The sequence below is a fragment of the Mus pahari genome, chromosome 23 (genome assembly GCF_900095145.1).
Source record: "Mus pahari chromosome 23, PAHARI_EIJ_v1.1, whole genome shotgun sequence".
Taxonomy (NCBI): Eukaryota; Metazoa; Chordata; class Mammalia; order Rodentia; family Muridae; genus Mus; species Mus pahari.
Window position 1 is genome coordinate 33312202 of NC_034612.1, and position 17664 is coordinate 33329865.

Consider the following 17664-nt stretch of genomic DNA (forward strand, 5'->3'; position numbering starts at 1 on the left):
TTCCTTCCTTCCTTCCTTCTTTCCTTCCTTCCTTCCTTCCTTCCTTCCTTCCTTCCTTCTTTCCTTCTTTTCTTTTCTTTTTTTCTTGCTCCAGCCCTACTCACTCCAGGCATCAGATCTCATTCTAGATGGTTGTGAGCCACCATGTGGTTACTGGGATTTGAACTCAGGACCTCTGGGAGAGCAGTCAGTGCTCTTAACTGCCAAGACATCTCACCAATCCTAATCCTTCTTTCTTTTGTCTATTTGTTCTGTGGTGCTGGGCTCAGTTGCTGGGGCTAACTGGAGGCTCTACCACAGAACAACCCTGGCTCTTAACACTTGATCCTTTAAAAAAAAAAATGTGTGGGGGAGAATGGGGGAGTGACTGCAGAAGCCAGAAGAAAACTTCAGATCACCTGGAAAAGGTTCTTAGGCTGTTGTGAGCCACCCACCCTAGGTACTTGGAATCAAGTCCTATTCTCTGAAAGAGCAGCAAGTGTTTTAACCACCACCTTTAAGCATGATCCTTGATCTGAACCCGGAAGTGTCATGTTCAGCTGTGATTGTCAACCTTTGGTAACCTTGGCTCTCGTAGTCACCCGATCTGCTTAAGGTCAGGCTCAGCAGCACCCTGCTTGACGGCAGTCACCCGAGGTCCACGTTCACATCTTGCTCCTCACCTGTCGCTGAGAGCCTGAACGTCTAACCATGCTGTAATTATCACTACTGGGTTAGCATCTTGCCCCATGAGCCTCTGCCGCGTTGCTCACCCTAACCACTGAAGTGACACTGTAATCCCTTAGGTGCAGCTTGGCTGTTATCATGGGACGAGAACCAAGTATCTGTCCCATCGTCTGCTCACATCTGTAAGTCTACTTGCGGACTGAAAGTAGCCCCTGGGGCTGGCGACACTAGCCTGGTGGCCTGATTGGGGTGGAAAGATGTTGGCTCCGTCTCAGTCCTTGTAACAGTGCCCACTTCTGAGCTCATCTGAGTGGCCTCTATCACATAGCCAATCTCCCCCAAGATCCTGTCTTCACCCATACTCTGTGTGTGTGTGTGTGTGTGTGTGTGTGTGTGATGGGGTTAATACAGCGATGCTAATGCTAATGGCTGGGCTGTTTCAAAGGATGAAGGTAAGTGAGGGATGAGGGTGGTTTAAGCGTGGCCTTAATGAGTTTCCTAGTTAGACCACAGACAGGGGTCTACACCTCAGAGAACAGCAACACACCTTCCTCAGGCCGATGACCTCAGGCCTCCATAGTCTTAGGGTTCTAGGTCAGGTTGGTGCGATCTCGTGCCCACACCCAGAGGTCTGGGTTGTAAGCCTGGATCTGGAGAGAGAAAAACAGCTCCCTGAGCAACGCGCGGCCCCACCCTGTGCCCTCTCCCTGTTCAGCCTCAGCCTTTTCCACTCCCCAATCCTGCCTCCCACCTTCAACCCCATTCCTCTGTCTGTCCAGCCTGTCCACCGCAGCCCACGCTACCCCCGACCCCCCAACACACACACACACACACACACACACACACACACACACACACACACACCTCTTCACATTCCTCTCGGGACACCCAGATCCTCCAGCCCATGGACCTAATGAACTGGAAGCGCAGTTTGTGGAACATGGAGCGCTGGGCATAGTTCTTCCCATAGAGGAAGTAAAAAATATCTTGCTTAGGGGCCTGGTTGTCCTCCTCCATGTCATTGGCCAGGTACCTGCGGAAGTAATCAGGGAGGACCGGGGAACCATGTTAGCACAGGATCACAGCCGCCAAGCAGGTGAGGAGAGGCCATAGGCAGAGCCTAGTGCTACCTCTGAAGTCCTCACTGTCAGCTGACTTCACCTCTCGAGCCTCTCCCTTCTCTGGACTTGCGCTAAGTGCTCACACTGTATCCTGCCTCAGGATAAGCACCCCAGAGTCGGCCTGACCCTGCTTGGCTTCCCTACTGTGGTGGTTTGAATGAACATGGCCCCCAGAGAGTGGCACTATTAGGAGATGTGGCCTTGATGGAGGAAGTGTGTCCCTGGGGGGCTGGTTCTTGAGGTCTCAGATCCTCAAGCCACGTCCAGTGTGTCTATCTCTTCAGCTACCTCTCCAGCACCATGTCTGGCTGCATAACACCATGTTTCCCAACCATGATAATACTGGACTAAACCTCTGAGCCTGTAAGCCAGGCCCAGTTAAGTGTTTTCCTTTGGGAGAGTTATCTTGGTCACGGTGTCTCTTCACAGCAAGGACACCCTAACAAAGACACCTGTTCACTTTCTCTTTAATATTCAACTGACATTTCTGATCTCTCTCTGAGTTCCCTTATACTTTGTAACACTAAGGATGTGCCTCCTCAGATGTGCTGAACGAATCACTGGAGAAGCAGATAAAGGAGTGAATGTGGTAGATAGCAGCATTTGCAATAGATACGCCATTTGCAATACTGACGACTTCATTGACTGAGTACTGTGACAGAAACATCCCCCAAATAAAACCAAATTGAGGTGTCCCTAGAATGCCAATGAGTGTCCACTGTAATGAGACTGGGGACAAGGAAGAAATCAGAGGTTAAAAGCTATCTCATATTTTTTTATATTTATGTATATTCTCTCTCCTCTCTCTCTCTCTCTCTCTCTCTCTCTCTCTCTCTCTCTCTCTCTCTCTCTCTGTGTGTGTGTGTGTGTGTGTGTGTGTGTGCNTGTGTGTCCTTGGAGGCAAGAAGAGGGCATCAGACCCCCTTGAACTGGAATGTGTTTTTCTAGAAGGACTGTGTACTTCCTTAACTCCTGAGCTGGCTTTCCAGTTTCTTAAATATGCCTCTTATTTAGAATTCGCTGTATGTGCATATGAGTACAGGTGCCCATAAGGGGCGCTGGACCCCTGCAGTTTTGTGAGCAGCCTTTTATGGATGTTGAAAACTGAACTTCCTTCCAGTCCTTTGCAAGAGTCCTATGATCTCTTAGCCCCTGAGCCATCTCTCCACTCCCCAAGCATCCTATCTTGACAGAATCTCCACACAGTTCTTCTGGAGGCATAAGCTGGCGGGTCCAGCAGGGCAGACAAGAGGTTTTGTTAGTTTGAGGTACCCTGTTATGTTGCTATGGTACCCTTAAAATCTTTGGCTCAAGAAGCCTCCTGTCTCAGCTTCCTGAGTATCTCAGCTAAACGGAGGCGCCACCTTGCCCTGTTAGATCTCAGAGTACATACTAAGTTTAAGGAGAGGTGACTGTCCCTAGGCACGCTGTGTGAAACACCTAGACAGCGGGTGTAACCCTGGCAGGAGCCAAGAAGCCAGGAGGTGCCAGTAGTGGTTGAATTCAGTTGGAGAGTCCCTAGGAAGATGGCTGAGTTCACACTGGGAACTCCAGCTTTAATTGTCAACTTGCTGCAACCTAGAATTATGACAGAAGAAAGACTCAGGGAGACAGTCAAGGAAGGGACACAGGGGCTACCTTAGTGCTTGGGGACACGATTAATTCTCTACAAAGAACTGTGCATTTCCTGGTTTTATGCATTCTTGAACACATGGATGCATGGCGGGGGCTGCACAACTGAGCACCTAAACACAGCCAGAAGTCAGCCTTGGCTTGTCCCCAGGAGTAATCTGCTTTGTCTCACGAGACAGAGTCTTGTACTCGGACCCCAGTCTCACCAGCTAGGCTAGGGGGGCTTCTCTGAACCCCAAACGATCTTCCTTTACATGAACTCCTAGCGCTGGAATGGGTAACACCCAGCCCATGTTCTGTGGGCTAAAAACCTGAACCCCAGTCTTTGTGTATGTCTGGCAAACAACATTATCAACTAGGCCATCTTCCCAGCCCTTGTTAAACTTCTCACTGGTATAAGTTAGTTGTTTTCATTAGTAAAAACCGTTTATGGGCATTTATGCTATAAGGATAGGTGAGAGACCCACATTTTGTAACCCAACACCCAGGGCAGTGAGCAATGGGAGGAGACAAAAAATACTCACAGAGCCAGGAAAAAGTGGATTGGCCTGTACTGCCAGGAGAAGAGCCCAGCGCGGCTGAAATAAGCTATGACCATAGACAAGAGGTACTGATGGAGAAAGGAGACAAGAGAGGAGCGGTCACACCCTGGAGGCAAGGAATGTAGGGACAGAGGAAGGGTGGCTGACATGGGCCAGAGGTTCAGAGAGGAACCTGGAGTTTTGGGTGCCTGCAATGTGGGCAAGGGAGGGTGGAAGGGCACGAGCAGGTGTGAGCATGGCTGGCTCTGGGTCAGTTCTGAGGGAGAGTTTAGGCCAGCAGGGACATGGAGGTCTTTGTCCAGCTGGCGCAAAGCACCCAGAGAGCTGTGGGGAGAGAAGAAGCAATTCCCAAGGTAAGATGGTGGTCTTGGGCTCAGATCTCAAGGATTCCAGTGAGGCAGGAGCCCCCTGTCCACTTGGTAAGACGCTGCCAGTTCTTGCAGAGAGACACTGGCAGGAGATCAGGGGCCAGGACCATGTGGCTTCAGATGAAACCACTGAGGGGCAGAGGAGTGTGGGTCAGCGGGGTCCCGCCCCAGGCAGGACAGGAGCAGGAGGCCATCTCAGGATAGGAGCAGGAGGTCAGCTCAGAGTAGGACTCCTCACCTTGTCTGACACCCTCAGCATCTTGTCCCAGGTCAGGAATTTTTTCACCACGGGATCCTCTATGAAGGAAGCACACTTGTTATAGTGTGAACAGGGGCAGGCTGGGAGCTGGAGCCAGTCTAACAAATGCCATGTCTGTGTGCCATGTGCTGTGTGCCATGCGTGCGTGTGTGTGCGTGTGCGTGTGCGTGTGTGTGTGTGTGTGTGTGTGTGTGTGTGTGTGTGTGTTATTCTATCATTTATGTTTCTGTAGGTACCCTTGGTTAATGTCAGAAGTAATGTTGTTGCTGAGGTGGGCTTGCCAGGTTGTTTAAGGCAAGGATTTGGAATTTGGGGCTGGAAAAGCCATTTAGTGTTCAGTGCTCAATGGGCTCATTTGCAGGAGCTTGTCTAACAGGGATACTGAGAGAAGTGCAGACCTTGGAGGCCTGGCTTGTGAAACTCTAGGCTCTTTCTTCACGTGAAAGTTTTTTTTTTTTTTTTTTTTTTTTTTTTTTAAGAATCTCTGGTTTCTGGTTATCTGGGTCTGGAGAATTGGCTTTGATTAATAAAAGATCAACATCACTGTGTTGTAATCTTGTGGGAGGCATGTTCCTAGGCAGGGACACAGAAGCCATGGCCCAGGAGAAGAGAGGCTGTATCATAAGCTGGTAACAGAGGGAATTCCCCCATGTGGTGGAAGGGCCAGAGCGCCGGGAGAACAAGGCCCACTGAATGAACTAATCATGGCTCATGGGTGGTCAAGAGACTAAAGCGGCAACCATGGGTCTCTCCTAGGTCTTCTGCAGATATGTTATGGCTGGTAGCCTGGTGTTTTTGTCTCTGACTCTTTTGCCTGCATTTTGGACCCTTTTCCTCCTACTGGGTTGCCCTGTCCTAGGACAAGGTTGGAGTGTGTGTGTGTGTGTGTGTGTGTGTGTGTGTGTGTGTGTGTGTAACATTGTAACTTGTTACGCCTAGTTCAGATGATGTCCCTGGTGGACCTTCTACTTTCTGAAGGGAAATAAGAGGAGTGGGTCTGGGGAGAGGGGATGTGGGGGGTGGGTACCTGAGGAGTGGAAGGAGGGGAAACTGAGATGAGGATGTATTGTATGAGAGAAGAAAAAAAGAAAGACTATCCCAGGTGGTACTGGTTTTGAGACTACAGAAGCTGCAGGACTGAAGGGCTTGCGGGGAGATGCTGAGTCTGGCACCCTGTAGCAGGGCCAGAGTACTGACAAGTGACCAGGAGTGGTCACTGGTGAAGTTTCAGACCCAGTTGCAGTAGGGAGCCCCAGGACACTGGAGATGCTAGGACCGGGTGATGGCCAATAAAGTCTGTAACAGGTGTGGGCCTACTAAGTCTATGAGACAAGCTGTGTGTGATGCAGGGGATGGAGTTGAAGGGGTAGGACCTGCTCAAGCTCTTTAGAGCAATAAGATTATGAGTGATCCCAGATTCCCATAGTTAAACGACTTTGGCTGTTTCCAAGTCATTTTAAAGAATTAGAATTTTTTCCAAAACTGTGAGTCTTTTAAAGTTGTACACTCTTTTTTGTTTCTGTTTTTTGAGACAGGGTTTCTCTGTATAGTCGTAGCTGTCCTGGAACTCACTTTGTAGACCAGGCTGGCCTCGAACTCAGAAATCTGCCTGCCTCTGTCTCCGGAGTGCTGGGATTAAAGGCATTGCGCCACTACGCCAGGCTTTGTACACTCTTTATATTATATTACCATAAGATGTTGGGGACAAAGAGGAAACGAAAGGTTATGCCTTAAGGTGATATGTTTATGTATCATGTTGACAGGAGAAGTCTTCTAATTAGCTTTTGCTTTCATCTTAACACAGTCCAGAATTACCTGGGGAGTCTCAGTTTGGATATTCCCTCAATCAGGTTGACCTGTGGCTATGTTTTGGAGAAATTTTATGATTGCTAATTTACATAGTGGGCCACTGCCCACTATGGGTGGTACCTTCTTTGAGTAGGTGGTCTTGCTAGCTGGACAGAAGCCAGGAACAAGCCAATAAGCAACATTCTTCTAAGGTGTCTGCTTCAGTTCCTGTTTGAAGTCCAGCTCACCTCAGTGATGGATTTTTTTTTTAAAGATTTATTTATTTATTTTATGTATATGAATACATTGTAGCTGTCTTCAGACACACCAGAAGAGGGCATCAGATCCCATTACAGATGATTGTGAGCCATCATGTGGTTGCTGGAAATTGAACTCAGGTCCTCTGGAAGAGCAGTCAGTGCTCTTAACCACTGAGCCATCTCTCCAGCCCTCAGTGATGGATTTTGACATGGAAGCATAAACCAAATCTCTTTCTCCTTGAGTTGCATTTTGTTATTTTCCTTTGTTTATAACAAAGGAAACTAGTGGGGAGCCTACAGTTAGTTGTAGGAGAATAACAGAAGAGGAAGGGACAATGGTCTCATCTGAGACTCCAAAGAGGAGGCACTGAGCAAAGTTTAGAGTATCAGAGGCATGCAGATCATATGACAGTTCAGGTATAGTTACTGTGAACATGGCTCAGACATCAACCCAGCATCGTGAATGTGCTAAGCAAGACTCTGCAACCAAGCTACACCTGCATCCCAGGACCAAGATGCTTCAATTGACTATGATATCCCCTCATTGTACCAAATGCACCACTCCATAGGCCAGAAGCACTTATGTTGACAGTCGCATCTGATGCCATATGAGGGTTGGAACATGACTGTGTTGGTGTGTGGGTGAAGACACCTCAACCCAGCAAAGTTAAAAAGAGCAAAGTTACAGGCCTGGTGGGCATCAACCTTCTCATCCCCTTTTGCCAACTCTAGTTAAGTCCCTGGTGCATGTGTGACCCTGAGAGTCGATTAAACATAAGTCACCCAAGCTGACCAAGTGTGGGGCTGTGAGGGCAGCTTTCCCACAGGGAAGAGTGTTGACTAGAAGGTCCCTCTTTTGCTCAAGGAGCTGTGCGGGTGTCTCTTACCGAGCAGCTTGGTGAAGACCTTGTGGTGTTCAGGCCGCACTGTAGACACACGGTGCCTCTTCAGCCTCATCCTGAGGCCGCACAGCGTCTCCACTGACCACACCGGCTGGGGATCAGGTTCCAGTAGCTCTGCCAGGTCATCCTCAGAATCTGATGATTCGTCCCTCTTCCTCTTTGGACTGCTGGATGGAGGTTGGGGGGTGGCTTCCACCCTTGGTTCTATGTGAAGAAAGCCCGCCCAGTGCGAAGCTCAGGCTTTGATGACCTCCACCCTGCCCACAGTACTCCAAACACCCTGAACCTCTTCAGGGGCTGCCTTCCCCAAAACACTGTGCAGTTCCCCCTGGGCGGATATCCACCTACTCCCTCACTGTCCCCCCTCCATGTCCTTCAAGATTCTTCCTCATTAGAGAGATACTGTCCCATAAAAAGGAAGTCTCTTTTTGGGTCTCCTCTTCTCTGTCCTGTTTTTGTCTCTTAGTGCCTAACCTCTTTTCCCGTTCTACAGAGTCTTAGTCCGTGTGACACGTGAGTCTACCATCCTGTCCTCCCTGCCTCCGTCCTAGGCCCCCTTCCTTCCTTCTGTATCCTCCTCCCTACTGTCTCCCTCTCCCATCTCTTCTCGATCTGTCCCCTCACCTGCCAGTCCTGAGCTCTCCCTATCCACCACCACCCCAGGTGAGGGCCCGGTGATGCCAGGCTGAGAGCTCTGTTCCTCAGAACACAATGACAGTTGGCCAGCAGTCACGATTCTCCCAACCTGTATTCCCCCTTCCACAAATCCCAGGCTCTGATCTATCCCGCCCTCCTCCAGGACTCTGGCTGTATCCACTCCTGGAGTCCCTTCCCCCATCTAGGGAGAAGTCAGGAGTGGAGGAAAACTCCAAGAAGATACTGTTGTCCACCGAGCTTCCTGCCACCATGGAGTGTTTCTCCTCCAATCAGGAGGAGCGGATGCCTATGATGTCATTGGGCTTCCAATCTGGCAAACAGTTTGAAATAAAACATGTGTAACTGACAGTCTGATGTTTCTGCTTGTTCTGGGGATTCGGGATCAGCCTGTCTCTTACACTCATCCCTTTTCCAAGACCAATCCCCTTGTTTGTCCTCTATGCAATGTATATACTAAGGGCTGTGTTCTCTTCACAGATCCCTGAAACGTGGTAGATTCTCCTTTCGTATGTTTACCCCCATTTGCAACCTCAGTCTCTTCCCCCATTATACATCATTTCTCCATCTGGTTAAGACTTTTTTTCCTTTTTAGATACTTAATTAAACATACTTTTTCTTTGTGTTTTGTTTTGTTTAAGACAGGGTTTCTCTGTATATCTCTGTTTGTCCTGGAGCTTGCTCTATAGACCAGACTGGCCTCAAACTCAGAAATCTGTCTCCTGAGGAAAACTTCTTTTTATAATCTTTCATCCCCCTTCCTTGCTCTATAGGTTTTCAATCTATGTGACATCCACATGCCACCTGCCTGCCCTCTCCTCCTCCTGGCATCCAGGGCCCTGGCATCCATACTCCTATGGCCTTCTTCCTTCCTGCCACCCACTCACATCTCTTCTCACCCTGGTAACGTCACCTGATGATCCTGGGATATCATCATCCATCACCGGTGAGGCCATCGTGGTGCTCAGCTGGGGACACTGTTCCTCACACTGTGAGGAAATTTGACTGGCATCCATAGCTCTCTTCTCTCCTTTCTATGAATCCTAGACCCGTGTCACCCCTGCCTTCCTCCTGGACTCTGGCTGAATCCACTGCTGGTTCTTCCTATAGTCTAGGAAGAAGTCGGTTGAGGAGGAGAGCCCTGAGAAGGTGTTTGTCCACCCTGCTTCCTAGCTGCACAGAGTTTGGCTCTTCCAATCAGAAGGGGCGGAAGCCCGTGAGGTCATCAGCCTTCCAACCTGGCAACCAGTTTGAAAGACAACATGTCAACTGATGAGTTGATGCGTTCCGAGGATGAAGTGCAGGTTTAGAAATCTAGAGTTGGAAAATGCTATGGGGGGTTCCAAAGAAAGCAAGAACTCTGGAGACGAACAGAGCAGGGTCGGGTGTGTGAGGGGCTTGTGAGGGGCTTGTGAGGGACGTGATGGAGATCTGACATGGTAGGGTGGTATCAGGCCAGAAGTTCTTCTCTGATGGCACCTTTGAACCATGCTCCTGACTGACGAGTGCTACCCACAGTTGGAGTGTTCATATGAACACGAGGACCTCGAGGAAAGTTGAGCCTGGCCTTGACGTTCCCATGCCTCGCTGGGCCTGCTCCTCTAAAGTTTCTGTCTGTCCTGTGGTGCATGGTGCTCTTTAACCCTGTGCTCACAATGGAGCCTCGGGATTCGGCTGATCGAGTTTACAAAGAGAGGGAATATGTATACAGTAACAATCTCTGGATTTAGATCTTTGGGGAAGAGGCCAGTCCTGAGGCTCACTGGCAGATGGAGTGTTTCTAGCCATGGAGGAGGGGGTGATCCTGGGCAGAAGGGTGGCATCCTTTAGTGGAAGAACTGATGTTCAGTGCCTCTCCTATTCCTATTTCTATTCTGTGATTACATATTCTGATTAAAAAGCAACTAAGTGAAGAAAGGGGCTTACTTCAGCTGCTAAATCCAGGTTACTGCCCATCATTGTGAAGTCAAGGCAGTGCCAGGCAAGCCAGGCACATCACATCTGCTGAGAGACACAAAAACACATATGCTCACACATTATTTGTGCTCAGCTTGGCTCCTTTGTTTTTAAACCGTTCTGAATCCCTTTCCCAGGGAATGGTACCACCCATAGTGGGCTGGTTCTTCCCACATCAATCAATGTAATTGAGATGTTCCCCGACAGACATGTCCAAAGTAAAATCTCCTCCTTTCCCAACTGATCCTAGATTGTATCAAGTTGACAATTAAATCTAACCGTTAAAGTATCCAAGGAGGCAACCCAAGATAGGGCATAGGACAGAGGACCAGAAAGAATCAAGGTGCCAAGGGCATTCACTGTCTTAGTTAGGATTTTACTGCTGTGAACAGCCACCATGACCAAGGCAAGTCTTATAAAGGACAACATTTAGTTGAGGCTGTCTTACAGGTTCAGAAGTTCAGTCCATTGTCATCAAGGTGGAAGCATAGCAGCATCCAGGCAGGCATGGTGCAGGAGGAGCTGAGAATTCTACATCTTCATCCCAAGGAAGCCAGGAACAGTCTGAACATCCTCAGGCAGCTAGGAGGAGGGTCTCCAAGCCCACCCCCACAGTGACATGCTTCCTCCAACAAAGCCACATGTTCTAATAGTGCCACTCCCTAGACCAAGCATATACAAACCATCACAGGCACTCAGTCACAGATCAAGTATAGTCATCATACAGTGAAAGGTGCAACTAGTAGCCAGGGGTCCAGTTGATGCCACCTTCTCTGTCTTTACTAGTGGCTTACAAACATACATCCTCTGCCTGCTGTGGTAACGTCCGTTGACATTTGGAGGTGTGGTCACAGTTGCGACATTCCTGCTTCTGCTGCCCACTGAGAACTTAAGAACAGGACATGGAGAGCAGTGGCAGCTGCTGGGGGCGGGGGGGGGATGTCCCCAGCTACAGAACTGCTTCTCACCTACAAACATTTTCCCAAGTCTTTCTGCTCTGCTTTTACTCCTAATGTTTAACTTTTAAACCTGACTAAAAGCCGTCTATGGTAACCATGCCACAGTCTAAATACTATGCTGTCCTTAAAATTCCTTTACAGCATTAGTTAATACATTATTATCTTGTTTGCTTGTTTGTTGTTGTTGCTTTGTCTGCTGCTATGATTAAAAACAATGTTTCAAGGAAAGCAACTTAAGGAAGAAAGGATAATTCTGACTTGGCTCAGGGTATGGTCCATCGTGGCAGCGGGTTCCAGCTCCAACAGCTTGAAGTAAGTATCTGGTCACACTGCATCCACAGTCAGGAAGCAGAGAGTGGATGGCACATGATGGTGTTTAGCCCCCTTTCTCCAGCCTAGTGTCCCCTGTCTAGGGAATAGACCCGCCCACAGTTAAGATGAGTTATCTGACACCAGTTAATTTAAGATAATTCTAGAGTGGTGGCAACTTTGACTATCAGAGCTCCAGAGCCTCAGAGAAACTGGGCATGGTGGCTCATGTCTATGACTCTAGCTCTAAAGAGGCAGAGGTAGGGGCTGGAGAGACGGCTCAGCGGTTAAGAGCACTGACTCCTCTCCCGAAGGTCCCGAGTTCAAATCCCAGCAATCACATGGTGGCTCACAGTCACTCATAATGAGATATGATGCCCTCTTTTGGGCTGTCTGAAGACAGCTAGAGCGAGTGGGGCTAGAGCGAGAGCTGGAGAGTTGGCTCAGCGGCTAAGAGCACTGTCTGTTCTTCTGAAGCTCCTGAGTTCAAATCCCAGCAACCACATGGTGGCTCACAACCATCTGTAATGGGTTCTGATGCCCTCTTCTGGTGTGTCTGAAGACATATAATAAATAAAACGGGGGGGGAGGGGAGGAGGCAGAGGCAGGAGGGTCTGGTCTATATAGTGAGTTCCAAGCCAGACAAAGATCCAAACCAAAATAAAAAAATATTTACAAGTTTCTGTGCAGAACATAATACAAATGGCCTCTTGTGCAATTTCCAATAAACGTCTCATTCCCACTTGAAGCTTCTGAGTGCAGTTTATACTGAGTAGACCTCTCTCGAGGATCTCTCACATAGCTGGGCTTACAACATCCTTCAACTTCTTTACTGGGCAGTTCGGGACTCTCAAATTTCTCTTTCAAGCCAGGTTTGGAAACCACAAGGTCAGTTCTGTCACAGCAATGGCCCCACCTTCCTGGCATCAGTTTGCTCTGTGAGTTGCTTTGACACTGGACCTGAAACAGGAACATTGTGTTTGACCTCAACATTTCAAAGGATTCAGCGCATGCTCCCTCTGCTGCGTGGCTCTGTGATTTTTGTGAGGCAGATCATCACGATGGCATCTGTGTGGGCAGCTGCTCACTGCACAGCAGACAGAGGGACCACAGCCCCAGGAAATCCCCCTGCTCCCACTGCACCTACTTCCCCCACCCAGGGCCCACGCTGTACATTCCCAGGACCTCCCCAAACTGCACCATCAGAGGACACTGTTGGGACAAAATATTTGACCTATGCAACTTCAGAAAGCATGGGTTTATTTGAGTTCACAGTTGGCGAGCTATAGTCTGTCATGGCAAAGGGGCGGTGGAAATAGTGTGAGGGGGTCACATCGCCAAGACCCCAAGTCCATGAGAAGGCGCTACCAATTTCAAGGTGGATCTTCCTGCCTCAGGAAAACCTCTCAGGAAACTCCCTGGAAGACATACTTACCGGTGTGTAGCTGTGGTGGTCAGTGCTAATTGCCAACTTGACAGAATCTAGAATCACCTAGAAGACACACCTACAAGGCAGACCTGTGAGGGATTATCCATGTAGGGATGATCTCCTGGCAAGCCTGTGCAGAGTTATTTAAAAAAAAAATTATCTATTTTATGTATGTGAGTACACTGTCGGTGGCTTCAGACACCAGAAGAAGGTGTCAGATCTCATTGCAGGTGGTTGTGAACCACCATGTGGGTGCAGGAATTGAACTCAGAACCTGTGGAAGAGCAGACAGGGCTCTTAACCACTGAACCATCTCTCCAGCCACAGAGCTATCTTGATAAGGTTTGCTGAGTTAGGAAGATTCACTCAAATGCAGGGCACTGTTTCCCTGGGTTGGGATCCTGGACTGTATAGACAGAGAGAGCAAAGTTAAGCATTGTCACCCCTCATCACTGTCTGCCTCCTGGTTTGTAGATGTAATGTGACCAGCTGCTTCAAGCTCCTTCCTGTTTGGCTTCCCCTGTGTCATGAACCACTTCGAATGGTGAGTCGAAGAAGTCTTCTTTCCCATAAGTGGCTTTTTTTTTTTTTATCTAAGTCACGTGAAAAGAAACTAGGGCAGTCTTTTAGGTGGCTTTAAATCCAGTCAAGTTGAGAATTTAGATCCAACAATTTACTACCCAAGTAAGGAGTGGCCACCGACAGATGCTGAACTGCAGAGGTTGACAGCAAATGTTACCTGACTATGGCCTAGAGCCATGATGGATAGGAAGGGTAATTACAGAAAGATTTCTTTAAAAAAAAAAAAAAAGATTTAAGCTGGGCAGNGGTGGCACACGCCTTTAATCCCAGCACTTGGGAGGCAGAGGCAGGCAGATTTCTGAGTTCGAGGCCAGCCTGGTCTACAGAGTGAGTTCCAGGACAGCCAGGGCTACACAGAGAAATCCTGTCTCAAAATAACCAACCCCACCCCCAAAAAAAAGATTTATTCATTTATTTTATGTATATGAGTACACTGTAGCTGTACAGATGGTTGTGAGCCATCATGTGGTTGCTGGGGATTGAACTCAGGACCTCTGCTTGTTTGGGCCCAGTTCACTCCAGCCCAAAGATTTATTTATTATTATATGTAAGTACACTGTATCTGTCTTCAGACACTCCAGAAGAGGTCCTCAGATCTCATTACAGATGGTTGTGAGCCACCATGTGGTTGCTGGAATTTGAACTCAGGACCTTCGGAAGAGCAGTCAGTGCTCTTAAACACTGAGACATCTCTCCAGCCCCCCAGAAAGATTTCTTAAGTTCTTGTTTCTCACACACAAACTCTCATTGAGGAAAATCTGCTGGAGTACGGGAGATTTTTGTTTTCCCCGTCTTTAAGACCATATGGCTTTGAAATGTGTTTATATTGGTTTCCATGGTAGTTTTATATTTTAAATTGATTTATTGTTGTTGTTTGTTTTATGAGTGTGTACACAGCACACATGGGAGGTCAGAGGACAGCTCTGGGGAGTGAGTTTTTTCCTTCCATTGTGGCTTCTGGGAACTGAAGTCCAGTTCTCAGGCTTACATGGCATCTAGCTGACCCTCTGTGACAATTTATGAAGATTGAAAAATACATATAGCCAGTTGTGGTGTTCCTGCCTGCACGCAGACCGGCGCCTTGTCTGCATGGGCAGAACACCTTGGTGTGGGTTCGCACTCCTGCCTGTAGAACCCACTGTGGATCCGAACTGGAGGATGAGAACTCCTGTGAAGGAACAGGGCTGCAAAGGAAAATATGGGGCCTTGGCAAAGTGTCTGATCAAAGCCCTTATCTTTATTGTCAGGACTGGCTTAAATACAAAGAAGGGTTCCCAGCATTCCCCTGAGTCCTTAGAAGTTGCCACGGCGCTCTCACGATGATGGGCAGTCCTGGCAGTGGCGGGCAGGTGTCCGATGGTGGGCGGTCCAGGTGACGGTGGGCGGTTCGAGGACGCTGTCCAGATCCAGGGCTTCAGGAAGAAACTCCCAACCTGTCTGCAAGAGGCGGAACACAAGGCTTAGAGGGAGGAGCCAACAGCCAGTGTCTGTGTGTGTGTACGTGCACATGCATGTGAGTGTGTATGTGCATACATGTGTGTACATGTGTGAGTGTGTGTGTATGTGCATGTGTGTGCACAGGTGTGTGTGTGTGTTCTCATGTGTGGTGGGGGAGGAGTGCATGTGTGTGTATGTTTGGAGACCACAGGCACCAAACACTCGGAGCTGGAGTTACAGGTGTTGTAATCTGACACACATTGGTGCTGGGAGCTGAACTCGGGTTCTCTGAGCACCAGGAAGACAGTACTTGTTCTGCTGAGCCACCTCTCCAGCCCTAATCCTTATTAATTGTTTGCTAAAATGCCTTAGAAAGTTGGGAATGACAGGGCAGGACTGTCATCACAGCTACTCAGAATTGCAGGTTCAAGGCCAGCCTGGGCTCCAGCGTGGGTTCAAGCCAGCTTGGTGAGCCAACACAAAAGAGAAAGGAAACAGAAAAGGGCCACATGTAGTTTAGTGGCCAAGTGCTTGTATAGCATGTGCAAGGCTGGCTGGGCGTGGTGGCGCACGCCTTTAATCCCAGCACTCGGGAGGCAGAGGCAGGCGGATTTCTGAGTTCAAGGTCAGCCTGGTCTACAGAGTGAGTTCAAACACAGCCAGGGCTAAATAGAGAAACCCTGTCTTGAAAATCCAACCAACCAACCAACCAAACAAACAAACAAAAAAGCCAAACATGTGCAAGACCGTAGGTAAACACACACACACTGTGACACACACATACTTACAGACATGTACATACATGTAGACACACACCATACACACAGACACACATACATGCAGACACACACACATATATTCTTTTGGAGCAGATGGAATGACCAGCTCTCTCTCAGGGGTATTTAGTTTAATATAGAACACTATTAAATAGTATTGAATGACTATTAATGTTAATAATAAAACTTTATTATAAGCACCCATATTAATGTTTCTTTTTCCTTTAAGGAAGCTAATTATTCGCTTCCATACCTGTAGCTGCTAATCTCTTCCTAGGTGTGCTAGGCAGAAAGCCATTAGCCCATCCATCTGGTGAACTGCCCTGAGGGCAGCCAGAGTGTCTTCTTAGAAGCTCAGCCTCTTCCAGTCCTCCAGTCCCCCTGAGGAAGCTGCGTGAGGTTCACAGATGCTTGCTGTTGAAGTGTGTTCCAAGGGAAGCAGCCATTTCTGCCCATGCTGCCACCTTAGGCTCCACAAAAGGTTTCTCTCAGTCAGTCGTCACCTACCTTCCATCCTTATCACCGTTCAGCAGGCAAGCTGTGCTATGAGGAGAAGATGAAATGGGAAAATAAAGATTGACTGCAGGAGCTTCTCGGACTCCCGATGGCCCAACTGGTTGAGTGCCTCCTTGGCTACTCAATTTGCATCTCAGGCAGAGCACAAGCATCTCACCCTGCTGAGTGGTAACCCTTGTTCCATGTTTGTACAAACTGAAATCTTTTCTCTTTTTTTCCCTTTTTTTTTTTTTAAATTTATTTTTTATTTATATGAGTACATTGTCGCTGTCTTCAGACACACCAGAAGAGGGCATCAGATCCCTTTACAGATGGCTGTGAGCCACCATGTGGTTGCTGAGAATTGAACTCAGGACCTTTGGAAGAGCAGTCAGTGCTCTTAACCCCTGAGCCATCTCTCCAGTCTCCGATCCCGAAATCTTTTCTTATTACAAAAATGATATGAGTTTGAATGTCCTCATTGCAAGCAAGGAATTCCTTTTCTGAAAGACCCGAGTCCCATGTGTGCAATGTAAACCTTGAGAAGAGCGTTCCTATCTCCCTGTCACCTGGGCAGTTTAGCCCAGGCCCCTCATTCAGAGACGTAACTCCCTGCTTGCCACGGGGAAGGGAAGCTTTTGGTTCAGGAGATAGGAGCCAGCTCAGGTGGGCACCTCAGTTACCTGGTGTGGTGAGGACCTGGGAGAAGGTGCGGCATGGCAGTGCAGGCCTTCCGAGGAGGAGGAGGAGGAGGAGGAGGAGGAGGAGGAGGAGGAGGAGGGTTCACCCTTTCTCCTGAGACCATGTGAGCCCTGCAGCGTCTGAGAGGGATTCGCGATGTTTCTGTCTCCGGCTGGTTGCTCAACAGTTTACCTAGGGTTGGCGCTCCAAGGTGCTTGTTGCTTCTTCAGGGATGAAAATGTTACTCTCTGCATTGGCGCAGAGAACTTTATGTTTTGGTAGACTTGGTTATTAATTTTGACGCCAGCGTCTTTATGAAGAATTAGACCAAGAACACTGTTGCATTATTTCTGTAAGAAGTCAATGGAATGTTCATTATATTGTACCATCTTTGAAAATTGTCATTGTCGCCTGGCCCCAAATGTTTCAGAAGTCACTTTACAGAGAGCTGTTTTCTTCTTCCTGTGAGTTCTTTCTGGTTCTGTTTTTAGTTTCTGTGCATCAGATGTGTGATCTAGAATCCCATCATTTGTGTTTTCTCTTCCTTCCTTTTTTTGCATCTGCAGCTCTTGTCTTCATCAACTTTGGAAGCCGATAGGACAAGAACACTTTTGCATTATTCAGGAGGGGAGGTGAAATCTGAGAGGGACTGACCATAGGGTTCCACGTTTGAGCATTGTCGCCCAACTGCAAACATCGAGTTGGAGACAAACACTTTTTTCCTCCCTTTCTATGTGTACCTTCTGGTTGCTTTTAGAATTTTTATGCATTTGTTGTGTGATCCGGCAAAACCACTGTTTTTGTTTTCCTTCTTTTAAAAGAAGTGGTAGACACTTCTCATACTTAGT

The 17664-nt window shown here is 48.3% G+C and overlaps 1 protein-coding gene across 3 annotated transcripts; it reads right to left on the reverse strand.

Annotated features, from left to right (window-relative positions):
• Positions 1 to 1214: 1214 nt before the first annotated feature.
• Positions 1215 to 9371, reverse strand: LOC110313075 (speedy protein E4A). Of its 3 annotated transcripts, none has more exons than XM_021187108.1 (6): positions 9106 to 9208; positions 7524 to 7742; positions 4568 to 4626; positions 3944 to 4029; positions 1531 to 1699; positions 1257 to 1316 (listed from the first exon to the last, which is right to left on the reverse strand). In XM_021187108.1, the coding sequence occupies exons 1-6, from the start codon at positions 9206 to 9208 to the stop codon at positions 1257 to 1259; spliced, it is 696 nt and encodes a 231-aa protein (XP_021042767.1). The 3 variants fall into 3 exon arrangements, with proteins under 3 accessions (XP_021042768.1, XP_021042767.1, XP_021042766.1); XM_021187107.1 differs by lacking the exon at positions 9106 to 9208 and adding an exon at positions 8163 to 8376; XM_021187109.1 differs by lacking the exon at positions 1531 to 1699 and having other exon boundaries at positions 1215 to 1316; positions 9106 to 9371.
• Positions 9372 to 17664: the final 8293 nt, after the last annotated feature.